Genomic DNA, 13887 nt, shown 5'->3' with positions numbered 1-13887 from the left:
CCCCGGCGGGGATAGAGGGAACGAGCTGAGCGGGGGGGTGTTGAGACTCGTAGTGACGGATTAATTGACAGCTGCTGTCAGACTCTATGTTATTATTATTCCTCACACGGTCGCAAGACGACATGTACATGAATCTGGCGTGGTGAGCTGGAACCTGCTTACGTCAGCTGTCACGAAGTACCGCAACAGCCAATAGGAAAATTCAACTGCAGTAGCCACCGTTCAACCTGAAGAGGGCAGCACTCAGACGTTTTTACACCATAGATTGTAGAATTAAAACACTTTATACACAAATGTCAAAAAAATTACTTGAATCAATGACCAGTACTAATAAAGCCCCATGCTTACAGATCATTAACTAAAAAAAGTTGGTTTAGGGTTTAGTTACCCTTTAAATACACCAAAATGTATCATATATTTACACACACACACACACACACACACACACTTACACACTTTAATTCACCAAAGTGGAATTCAAATGGTCACAAAGTATAGTCGGGACATCACTGACAGCACCATCAATATTTGGAAAAAGTATTTTTTTTATAAAGTCTAGACAGTCTCCATTTCCAGCAGCCATCATTCCAACAACTTATCCTTGAGTAATCATGATAAATTGCTCATTTGGAGCTAGAAAATCACTTGCCATTACAGTGAGGAAAATAAGTATATGAACACCCTGCTATTTTGCAAGTTCTCCCTCTTGGAAATCATGGAGGGGTCTGAAATTGTCATTGTAGGTGCATGTCCACTGTGAAAGACATAATCTAAAAAAAAAAAATCCAGAAATCACAATGTATGATTTTTTAACTATTTATTTGTATGATACAGCTGCAAATAAGTATTTGAACACCTGTCTATCAGCTAGAATTCTGACCCTCAAAGACCTGTTAGTCTGCCTTTAAAATGTCCACCTCCACTCCATTTATTATCCTAAATTAGATGCACCTGTTTGAGGTCGTTAGCTGCATAAAGACACCTGTCCACCCCATACAATCAGTAAGAATCCAACTACTAACATTGCCAAGACCAAAGCGCTGTCCAAAGACACTAGAGACAAAATTGTACACCTCTACAAGGCTGGAAAGGGCTACGGGGAAATTGCCAAGCAGCTTGGTGAAAAAAGGTCCACTGTTGGAGCAATCATTAGAAAATGGAAGAAGCTAAACATGACTGTCAATCTCCCTCGGACTGGGACTCCATGCAAGATCTCACCTCGTGGGGTCTCAATGATCCTAAGAAAGGTGAGAAATCAGCCCAGAACTACACGGGAGGAGCTGGTCAATGACCTGAAAAGAGCTGGGACTACCGTTTCCAAGGTTACTGTTGGTAATACACGAAGACGTCATGGTTTGAAATCATGCATGGCACGGAAGGTTCCCCTGCTTAAACCAGCACAAGGCCCGTCTTAAGTTTGCCAATGACCATTTGGATGATCCAGAGGAGTCATGGGAGAAAGTCATGTGGTCAGATGAGACCAAAATAGAACTTTTTGGTCATAATTCCACTAACCGTGTTTGGAGGAAGAAGAATGATGAGTACCATCCCTACTGTGAAGCATGGGGGTGGTAGCATCATGCTTTGGGGGTGTTTTTCTGCACATGGGACAGGGCGACTGCACTGTATTAAGGAGAGGATGACCGGGGCCATGTATTGCGAGATTTTGGGGAACAACCTCCCTCCCTCAGTTAGAGCATTGAAGATGGGTCGAGGCTGGGTCTTCTTCCAACATGACAATGACCCGAAGCACACAGCCAGGATAACCAAGGAGTGGCTCTGTAAGAAGCATATCAAGGTTCTGGTGTGGCCTAGCCAGTCTCCAGACCTAAACCCAATAGAGAATCTTTGGAGGGAGCTCAAACTCCGTGTTTCTCAGCGACAGCCCAGAAACCTGACTGATCTAGAGAAGATCTGTGTGGAGGAGTGGGCCAAAATCCCTCCTGCAGTGTGTGCAAACGTTTGACCTCTGTAATTGCAAACAAAGGCTACTGTACCAAATATTAACATTGATTTTCTCAGGTATTCAAATACTTATTTGCAGCTGTATCATACAAATAAATAGTTAAAAAATCATACATTGTGATTTCTGGATTTTTTTTTTTAAGATTATGTCTCTCACAGTGGACATGCACCTACGATGACAATTTCAGACCCCTCCATGATTTCTAAGTGGGAGAACTTGCAAAATAGCAGGGTGTTCAAATACTTATTTTCCTCACTGTATATCAAACACAGCTGAAAGCTATTTGGCTTGTTAAATGAAGCTTCACATTGTCTTTGTGTTTGTTTTTAAGTTGCCACAGTATTCAATAGACTGGCATGTCTTAAGGTCAATATTTGGTCAAAAAAGAAACCGCTTTCTCTAGAAACTCATCAGTCAATCATTGTTTTGAGGAATGAAGGGGATACAATGCTTGAAATTGCATTGAAGATTTCATATAAAGATGTACACTACAGTCTTCAAAAGCAAAAAACTGGCTCTAACAAGGACAGAAAGAGATGTGGAAGTTCAGATGTACAACTAAACAAGAGGATAAGAACATCAGAGCCTCTAGTTTGAGAAATAGACACCTCACATGTCCTCAGCTGACAGCTTCATTGAATTCTACCCGCTCAACACAATCATATTTGAAATTCATCTGTTTGATTTTTGTTTTGTTTCAGAGACTAGAAATTAAATCATTTTACTTCTTACCTGGTTTCATTACAATATTATAGCTCTGTATATCATTTAGAGCAGTACCCTTTATTATTTGGCATTATGGCAAGTAAAGAAAGATGAATATGTATCAAATTATTATAATAATAAATTGTGAAAGAATTTATTACACACAAATGTCATGAATTATACATTAAATATCATAATTTTTTACATGTAAATTGTGAATTTTCCAAATATTAACAAAAAACTTGAGTTGACATCACATAGAATTTAAAGCATTAAAAGCACCAGTAGACGCAGGAAACAGGAAGATCTTTGTTTTCAGCAGGATGCACATTTTAGGGGACTGCTCATGAGATGGCATTTCCTTCAGTTATATCAGTTACAGGACAGGTTAGTTAAGATGTACTTTTTCTGTTTTGAAAAATACTGAGAGGTGGTGGATCAATGTTCAGTTCCTGTCTGAGCTCATCAAGGTTCTGCTCCCAGCGGCGCTCATAGAAGATGTTCAGAACACAGCGGGCGCGACCACCGCTGCGCAGGGCCCATGGTCCCAATGATTGAAGCAGCAACTGTAGAGAACTGACACCAACATATATCCATATATCAAAACATCCTTGAGTTTAGCAAGATATGGGTGAATGTCCAGGTCACATTATACATCACTATGCATTAGTATCCACTATAAACATACTTTTTTAAATTAATGTCAAATATGTTTTATTTTTTATTTAACTTTTGAAATATGACCTGGACATGTTCTTGACAGCATTCATGAGATTCACTCACATATACAGTACACTACCAGTCAAATTGTCCAGTTATGTTTCTCATAATAATTTAAAAAACATTTTGATCAACAGGCTTATGCTTTAATGCTTGATATCGCTTCCATTTGTGTTATTTCAACATTTAGACAACTTTACTATAATTCTAAAATGTAAAAAATGCTAATTAAGAAAAAATAGATATGTACATATGCAAAAAAGGCAAACATTGAAGACATCTTTCCATGGGACATTATCTTGTACACAATGGCACTCACACAATAAAATAAAACGATTTTATTAGAAATACATGGTTGAAAAGTGAGACTAAAATCCAGAAGTCATATTTAAATGGCCAGATACATTATTGACTTTCAAAGGCTTTTTCTAAACTCATTTACAGGCAGTATTACATGTATTAGAAAGAAGCAGGAAATGAAGAAACAATTATGATTATGTTTTCAGTAAGATATAAGGAATTTTCTCATGCCTAAGCCAGTAAAGCTCATCGGCTGGCTATGGGAACTCTGGTTACTCAACAAGGAAGATTGTTGCTTATAATGAAGGATATTACACACTAAGGGGATGTACAGACTTAACATATTCCTGCTAGGGAAGTTGTATTTTTAAAAAACCCATGTGAAATGGGAAAAACTCTACGAAAATATAATATGACTGAACACTGCTATGAGTATGGTCTTATGACACATGCAAAAACATGACCCTAACAAATCAAATGATTTGTCTTTGTTTGGACTTCACGCAGTGCTCCGGGTTCAAAACAACTTAAACTCTTGATACAATCTGTTGCGTTCTGTCAGTTACCACAGACAATAATTTCAGCTCATCCCTCAGTTTGAATAAGCAAACATATGTCACGTTTGCTGTAATGTACTTACAATAGAAGTCTATGGGGCAACTGTGTACTGGAGGGTTTCAAAGCAGAAATGTGCAGCTCATGTTTTTGTTAAAGCACTTATATTATTCCGTAAAAATTATTTTAAAATTAAAGTTCTCTAAATTCTCCTTTTAGCAGAGGGGCTACTTTTATATGCAGCTGGACTTCTGCATTAACTACACAGTAGCTACATTTCTATCTAAGTTGTGAGTTTAATTTATGTGAAAAATGAATAAAGCATCTTTTCCATCCCATGTGTTCCTGAGAACAAAACTGACAGGTCGTGGAAATTCTAGCCACTGGGGCTCTATTAATACATTTAAAGGGGTCATGACATGTGGAATCAAATTTGACTTGATCTTTTGACAATTAAGAGGTCATTGTACTATAAAAACATACTGTAAGTTTCAGAACTCAAAACTTCCTCCTCACCGCAAAAGCATTTGTTGAAACCAAGCTGCCAAAAATGGATTTCTACTTCCTCCACATTGTGATGTTACACTGTGGTAGACATTTGCATCTGACCATCTCTACTACAACACATCAACACCTAATTTACCTTATAATTTCCATAGCCCGCCCAGTAGTGGTGAGCAGTGAGAGGGCAAAGACAGAGAGCAGGTCAGTCAAGAGCAGAGAGCCAATCATAACAGTGGGACTTTTCTGTCAAATCTTAAAGGAGAAGCAGCACCACAACTGAGTGTTTCTGACAGAGGGTCAAAATGAGGGTGAAAAATGATCATGTTACATTCCAGCCCAAGGACTTTCCTGGTCCCAATTTATTTTAGGTGTCTGTTTAACTACTGTGTACTTAAGCATTTGATGCAATGAACGTATTGTGTACATACATGTTGTTGCATTGTACTTACATTTAGATTGCCTGCATTTAATTAAATTAGTAGTTACCCTAACTTCTGACCCAAACCCAACCCTTACCCAAAATCCTAACCCTAACCCCTACTCCTAAACCTACCCGTACCTCAAACTCAGTAGCAAGAAATGTAAATCTTGTGAGAATAAGAATAAGTAATTCCATCATACTGGTTTCATGCTAACATATCTTGTGGTTATACCTTCAAAATAGTGTGTATTTGAACGGTTATTCCATTCCATAGACTTCCATCGTATTGCGTTAATGTACACGTTTTAAGCTTGTTTTTACAAAGTTAGGGACACGCCTGGGTATGACAGAGATACTGTTCATAGAGCTTAAGTTGGATCTAGAACATTCCTTCAAAACTGTGCATACATGACCCACCTGACAGAGAGACGGATTGGTCCAAGTGTTGCTCCAAGAATACACATTGGCAAGCCAGTTTGTGCAGCTTCAAACCACTTCACAGCAACTTCACCTGTGTGGGCAAAGAATAACAGGATGAATCTTTTAACACATGCTACTCTATTATTTGAAGCTTCCAGCATTTGTGTTGTCCACCACCTGGCAGGCTGGAAATGTGGCTAATGGATTTTAAAGATCACAAAAAGGATTTTCTTCAAACATATAGAACATCTAAATGGCTAAAAGTATTTCAATGTAACATTTTTGACTGAGCCAATATAATTACTGCAATTTTCCAAATTTTAAACAAGTTATCCAACAAGTTTCTCTATCAAAAGCATCTTCTATGGCATGCTCTTGATTAACAAAGAAATTATTTTGACTTGTACCTCGGTTTGCAAAAATGAAGCATAAACCCTATTTACAGCAATGCACTTATAATGGAAGTCTATGCGGCAATATAATGCATATGAATACATGTTTAAAAAAAACACACACAGTTTCAAAGGTATAACCACAAGACTTAACTAACCTTGTCTGTAAAGTTATATCCAGGGGTGTACAGAAATGAATTACAAATACTCACGTTACTGTAATTAAGTAGTTTTCCCAGTAGTTAAAATATTTTAGACTTTTACTTGAGTATATTTTAAGTGCTGTAACAGTACTTTTACTGTGCTATTTACCCACCATCTGTGTTTGCTACTTCCCTGTCTGATTTTATTGTATCGGATAAAAAAAATAAATAAATAAGTGGTATCGGCCATCCTAGATTGTGCACTAAAGCGGGTTTGTGCCTAAATGATCAAATACACTTTATAATTCCGCTAATGCCCGTCTTGGTGAGGCATTAATGTAAACACAGTCCGTTTGGTCTAAAGTGAACATTAACAGTGGAACATAAAGAGTATATGTATCAAAATGTTGGACTTGAAGTGTACATGTCACTGAATTGAGCACTGTAGGCTGTAATGTCATATAAAGGCAATTAATCAAACAAAAATACGAGAAAACCACTCACTACTTTTGGCTGAATAACTTTAGCAGCTTTAAAAGTATTAATGTATTAGTATAACAGTGATAGTTTTTTATAATATTGTTAGTTTTTATATATAATACTGACCACTGATGTAGATTTATATAATAAATGACCAGGAAAGTAGATAAAATAATGATAAAATAATTTATAATTATGCTTGGCCTTTATAAAGATAGAAAAGTATCAACATTTGTAGAGCAATAATTCAGCAGAACATTCCACTAGTCACAAACTTCAGAAAATTGTGCATCATGCATTAGAATAAGAACACAACTATTTCTGGGCTTAAAAGATACAAGAACTAAATCACTGTTGAACATTGTATCTCAAAAGAAGGACAACGTGGCCCCTCATGTGCTACTTAAAGAAATTCACTCAAAAATAAAAATTCTCTCCTCATTTACTCACACTCATGCCATCCCAGATGTGTGTGACTTTCTTTCTTCAGCAGAACACAAATTAAGATTTTTAGAAAAATATTTCAGCTCTGTAGGCCCATACAATACAAGTGAATGGTGGCCAGAACTTTGAAGCTCCAAAAAGCACATAAATGCAGCATAAAAGTAACCCATATGACTCCAATGCTTTAATCCATGTCTTCAGAAGCAATATGACATTTGTGGGTGAGAAAAATATAAATATTTAATTCCACTTTTGATAATAATTCTTCTCCCTTCCCAGTAGATGGTGATATGCATGAAGAATGTGAATAACCAAAAACACAAGAAGAAGAAAGTTACAGCCGAGATTGACTGAGCAGGGAGGAGAATTTATAGTAAAAATTGACTTAAATATTGATCTATTTCTCACTCAACCTATCATATCTCTTCTGAAGACATGATTTATCCACTGTGTGCACATGGATTAGGCTACTTTTATGCTGACGTGTGTGATTTTTGGAGCTTAAAAATTTTGGTACCCATTCACTTGGACCAAAAGAGCGGAGATATTCTTCTAAAAATCTGAATTGGTGTTCTGCTGAAGAAAGAGTCATACACATCCGGGATGGCATAAGGGTGACGATGAGAAATTATGAGAGCATTTTCATTTTAGTGTGCATTATTTCTTTGAATTCCGATGTGGCCCCGTACCAAAGAACTGCTCTACCCCCTCTATTGTGCGGGACATAACAGGTGGCCCTGCTTTTTTGTTTCTTTTTTTTTTTTTATTCCTTGCATTAAACTGATTTTTATGTAATTGTTTCATACAATACAATATTGAAAATAATCTTTTCATTTCAGTAATCATGTCGCCCTTTTATTTGGAATTTTTCCATCAGATTCATGTAATGTTTACAGTATCATATATACGTGATGTATTTTAAAAGCTGTCCAATCACAAACACCTTTAAAATAACTACATTTTAATTATTTCTGGCAAACAGCCATTGAATGGAATTTAAATTACGGTATGTGTGCTACATTTTAAAAGCTGTCATACAGTGTTCATTATAATGGAGCAAAGCTTTTGCAACTCAGTACTCAATAGTACTCATGAGTACTTTTAAATGAGCTACTCTTTTACTCTTACTTGAGTAGTTTTTAGGACAGGTACTTTTACTCTACTCAAACTACATTTTTAAACAGTCACACTGTAGCAGTAACAGTACTTTTACTTGAGTATTATTTTTCAGTAATCAATCCACCCCTGGTTATATCCTATCTTTAATCTCTTGTCATGACCATTTAAAGGTGGGGTATGTGATTTGCAAAACGGCCGGCAGATTTTGAAAATACACAACTCTAAGGTCCTACCTTCTCTCCTCCAACGCTGGCCCTGACTCCACCCATTCGAAAAACATGGACGCGCAATCATGCACGAGCAAAAACTCAGATGCGCAGTGTTCTAGCAATGTTCTAGACTCACTAGTCAAACAGTGCATTCACCTGTCAGACAATTTTTCAGAGCAAATTGTTGACACAGCAGGAGGAGAGGTTCGCATACCACTCTTGAAAGGTGTAGAGCTGATTTTCTCATAACTGTAAAAAAAAAAAAAGAACATAGCCAGCCCTGGCGTCTGTACAGCGGTCTTCTATTCAAAACAGGATTCATAGAAATGTGGAACAACCCCACTAGCACTATAAAAGCTCTATTCTCCATACATAAATACAATCGCTTCCTGTTACTGGGTCACGAGCTTTGAGTATGCGCACGAACGGGACACGCCGCCAGGGTGGTGGGGGAGGGGGCATGGTACGACCGTTTGATTGACACATTTTCTGTCCAATGATTCTAGATGGTCTTGAAAATGATTGGCTGGAGTTTTTCGAGTCCTGCCCGTTCCACAGATGATTAAATTGCTTAATTTTCATTTCAGTGCTTCTAATTTACAGCCAGTAAGTGGGTTAGGAATAGGATTTCAAGTTATTTTGAAAAAATGGTCAAAAAAGAAAATCACATACCCCACCTTTAAAGTGATAACTTCTGCATGATACGTGCAAGGATAATAGAATAATGGACAATGAATAAAGGATAATGGACTGTTTACAGAGAATATTTTACCCTAAAGAAGTGCATCAGTAATACAATTACTATGGGTAAAAGGATCATTTAGACAACTTTAGAGCTCAAATAACATTTATGAAGAAATGAACATCCGCGCTTTAAAGGAATGTTTTGTGTTCAATACAATTTAAGCTGAATTGATCTTCAGTGGCATATTGTTGATCATCACAAAATATAATTTCAACTTATTTGTTTATTTTTTTTAAAAGAAGCAATAATCATGGCTACAGTAAGGTGCATACAATAGAAGTGAATGGGACCAGTTCATGAACGTTAGAATATACATTGTTTCAAAAGTATATCTAAAAGACGTAAATGTTATACACGTTAACATAATTTTAGTGTGATAAAATCGCTTACTAATGCTTACTAATCACTGAAGTAATATATAATATTACAACTTCGTTGTCATGATGACATAACTCATCTCTTATGCCGTAAGATATTTGAACTCACTATGTATAATGTTTATGTTTTGTGGCTATACTTTTTAAACAATGTGTATTTTAATGCACATGGATGGACCCATTCACCTCCATAGTAAGTGCCTCACTGTAACCACGATTTATTTTATTTTTTATTTTTAAATAAACAAAGGAGGAGGTGTGATTATTCTCTGTAAAAATCAACATCAAGCCATGAATCTTATTGATTGAGTTGAACTTGTATTGAACCAGGAACATTCCTTCAACAAAATATGAGCTGCACATAACTGCCTTTAAATCGTCTGGTACGCTTGCACCATAGACTTCAATTGTAAATGCAAACACAATTAATGCTTGTTTTTACAAAATGAGGGATGAGTGATATTATTTTCTGTGAAAATCAACAGTATGTCAAAGATGTGATTCATAAAACTTAACTTGTTTTGGAACCAGAACAATCCTTTAAATATTTTAACAACTTCACTCAACATATCAAGTCTACACATGATCTGCAAAAGTGGACATGCTTTCCATTACAGTACAACTGCTCACCCAACATGTTGGTGGGCATGCCAAGCAAGGTATGCAACAGATCATGGACTTCACGATATCGCTGCATAACGTACGCTAACTCCTCATTATCTACAAATTTCACATCGGCTCGCGAGTCAGGGGTGACTCTCTGAAAAAGGGTGAGATGAAAGTGGATGATTTGACCTTTCTCTATTACAAATGTAAGTTAACAATTTGTGTGGTTTTCTTCAACTTTACATTTTCTTCTAGGAAACGGAGATACTCTCTTCCAAGCGACCCATCCGGCAAAGCAGACATTTGAGTGAGGTCCAGTGTAGACAGACGGATCCTAGGACGCTCTCTAGAGATCAAATGTAAAAATAAGGACAAAAGTTCATCCAGAATATCATATTAAGGATCACCAAGGAGATCTGATGTCCAAATGCCACAAAATGTATTTGGACACTTGAGCCACTCTTAATAATATCTGAATGTCACTGTATTAGATGACTAAATATCAAATCAAGTGACATCTACAAACACACGATGCTTTACTTTTTTCCCCAGACCTAACTACCTAGCCATTTTTGCAATTACTTTTAACCAAACAAATATCATGGTAATTTTTAATGGATGTACCACTAACATTTGACAACCAGAAAGATTCAAAACACTTTCATTTTGAACAGTTCTTGCTGTTTTGAACAGTTCTTCCCAATGGGAAGTTGGCTTTTTGTTTTTGAGAGTTCCGGTACACTAGGATCGCCCACATTATACCAACTAACTGACAAGCACCATGTCCCAACACGACTGAAAGTTAATTGCGTCATCAGCGTGGGAGACCCGGGTTTGCGCCCCGCTTTAAAACCAGGAAGTAATTACTTTAGCATAAACAGTGATTTGGAGATTGCATTTTTCCCCCCTAACATTCAATTTTTACTCCATTAATGGTTAGGTTTAGGTTTGGGTTGAGGGGTACAGTTTATAAAATATTAATTCCTCTTTACTCTATTAGGTCCTGTACAGCTGAAAAGAACTCGCTTTTGGCACCCCCTCTGTGGACATTCTGCTCAAACGTACCCATACGCTCAACAACACTTACCGCCTTGGCCACTGGGCGCAGTTTATCGAGTTTCGGTAAGCACAGACTGATTTTATCTGAACAAAACTTTCTAAAATGTTTTGCTTGTGCTTGAGACATTATTCTTTAAAACAAATGCCACTTGGTTTCATATTTTGTTTTCTAATGCAATGACATTCAAACATCTTTGTATGTCAAGTGTAGCTTAAGCGCCCCAAATACTTTTTGGGGGTCCCTGATATAACGAAAACTTTGTTAACAGTAGCATGCAACCTTAATTAAAGTAAACAAGTGTGACATACATGAGAATGGTGTAGCCTTCAGGGTCATTTCTCATTCTGTCCCGTAACTTGATCAGGGCCTGGTGCCCGGTGGTCTCCCCAAGCACTGCTACCATATCTGTATTGGTAAAAAACAATTAAACATCAAACAAACATTGAGTCATGGGAATTACTATGAGAATTTTAGGTGACATGATTTAGAAAATAACCTCTTGTGTTTTTGTTTATGTGATATTTTGGCTAATTTGGTTGTCCTTTCAGTTATCAATAAGACATGGCACAGCACTCTCAGCCTCATTTAAAACATTTGACCATATATAAATCCATTTAGTAGATTTTCTCTTAAATACTGAAGTTTCTCTTTCACTGAAATAAATGTGGATTTCCCCCCATCTCAGACCGAAACATGAAACTAACAGCTGTTTTTTAAAAAGGCATTCAATCATCACTACATTGGCATCATGCTCTGGTAAAAGGTACAGACTCACCATGTCTGTAGGGGTTTTGTAGGGCGGCCACTCCAGAACCAACAGCCAAAAGAGCTTTCTGGACAGGGTTGGTTGGTATGTGAGTTGGGTACAGCTGTCCATTGTACTGATTTGAGTCTGTGCTTTTGTGTTGTTGACCAGTAAGTACTGAGCAGGGAAGAAACAGCGATAGCTATGAGGTGGAACAAATCTTAAAATGGTGCTTTAAATGTACAAAAGTTTTTTTGTTGTTCTTTTTTTGCAATGTGACATTAGTTTCATGACAATCAGGCATATTCGTCACCCCAATTCTTTGCACTGTATTGTGTCCAGATGTGTTCCTTTTGAATTTCTATGTACTTCACATAGTTTTATTGATTAGTCTCATTCTGTCCAGACACAGTGATTTCTAAATCAATGTTTGCATTAATGAAAGGCTGCTTTGTGATTACGGTAATAAGAATGAGATGGAAAGTACAACAATTTTGTCATATGAGCATGATACACTGCCATGTTCTCTTGCTGCTCTCCGGTCTATTGGTCATCCACCAGCTCTAAACTTGGACTCCCAATCATCCATCTTTGGTATTCAGATGCTGCCTATTGAGGGGTGATCATCCATCACCTTCCTTTTATGTTTGGAATTTTAGTTTGACACCTATTGAGACTTACATTGAGGATTGTTCCTTAGAATACACTTCCCATGATGCACTGCCCTCATCAAACATTTGTTCCCAAGTGTTCTGTTATGTCATTACCCATGAATGTATTTTAGCCCTCATGTTCTCTCCTTTGACTAGTCTTAGTCCTGTGTAGCTATTCACTCCATGCTAGTATTTATATTTCCTTCGTTGTTGGCATAATTGTTTATTTTATATTCCTCATTATACTCTGAATTTCTGCTCTAACACAATCTCTCACTTCCTAGTGAAAGCATTAGAGTCAAAAGGGGCAATACTGTGAGGTGCCAATCATTTTAGAATTAGAAACTGACAAACCTAAATCAGTTTTGTGTCCATTGTACTGTCTAGAGGCTACTTTGGGGATAATGCGTTAAATCGGGCAAAACCTCAGTTAATTTAAATACCTTTTTATTCTAAAAACAAATATATATTTAATAAAAATAAGAGGTTTATGATTTGTTTTCGGCTTAGTCTGTAGCACCTAACAATAATTACTCAAATAAATCTGATCTATATTAACATATACAAAAATATTATACGTTATATTTTAAAATTATAAAATCATATATTTCGGCAAATACGAAGCTACATATTCAAATTCCACTAGTAGGCTATTTGGGAAAATATGTTACACACACACGCGCGCGCGCGCGCATATTTTTAGTATTTAGAAATGTATGTTATGAAATCCGACAAATTGCCACAATCCATTGCGTACAAATATGGGACAGAATAAGCTTCCGTTCGTTTCTAAATCCAAGACTAGGCTATACATGTTTGCAGATATGGTGAATGTCCGTCAGATTCTGTAGGTGAAGCTCTAAAGGCAATATCCATGCACGGTTAAAACCCAACAACCGCAGCGAGCTCAAACAGGGCATTTAACAAATATGTTTGTTTGAAAATGATCAAGTATGGCCTTAAGCTATCGCAGCACAAAGGCGCCAGGGCAAGGCCGGGAGGATCTCCTGTGCAAAACGCGTACTTTACAGTAACTATATAATTCTGCGGTCTCTAAAATGAAAATAGGGAACTAGTCTACTCTTAAAAACTTTATGGAAATACCTGTATATGAACGCCGACAGTGAATTGTCAAAAAGCTACGAAGTAAACGGGATAGCATCATATCCGTAATATGGTTGGTTACGTGTTTCCCTTTTGGGGAGAAGGGTCTGGCTGCAGACTGTGGGCGATTGGAGCTCCACTCTCAAACAGGAAATACGTCACCTCCACTTCCATTGATTTGTACATGTTATTTAGCTTTAAACAGAAAATTCTGAAATT

The 13887-nt window shown here is 37.0% G+C and overlaps 1 protein-coding gene across 1 annotated transcript; it reads right to left on the bottom strand.

Moving 5' to 3' along the window:
* Positions 1 to 2805: 2805 nt before the first annotated feature.
* Positions 2806 to 13766, bottom strand: coq4 (coenzyme Q4 homolog (S. cerevisiae)). The gene is made up of 7 exons (XM_052125887.1): positions 13669 to 13766; positions 11942 to 12088; positions 11475 to 11571; positions 10350 to 10452; positions 10131 to 10260; positions 5589 to 5682; positions 2806 to 3247 (listed from the first exon to the last, which is right to left on the bottom strand). Exons 1-7 carry the CDS (start codon positions 13727 to 13729, stop codon positions 3064 to 3066), a joined length of 816 nt encoding a protein of 271 aa, XP_051981847.1. The 5' UTR covers positions 13730 to 13766; the 3' UTR covers positions 2806 to 3063.
* Between the last annotated feature and the right edge of the window lie 121 nt (positions 13767 to 13887).

The sequence above is a fragment of the Xyrauchen texanus genome, chromosome 4, assembly GCF_025860055.1.
Source record: "Xyrauchen texanus isolate HMW12.3.18 chromosome 4, RBS_HiC_50CHRs, whole genome shotgun sequence".
In the NCBI taxonomy this organism is placed as follows: domain Eukaryota; kingdom Metazoa; phylum Chordata; class Actinopteri; order Cypriniformes; family Catostomidae; genus Xyrauchen; species Xyrauchen texanus.
Note: the sequence above shows the minus strand (reverse complement) of the source record. Positions and strands in the feature narration are given on the sequence as shown.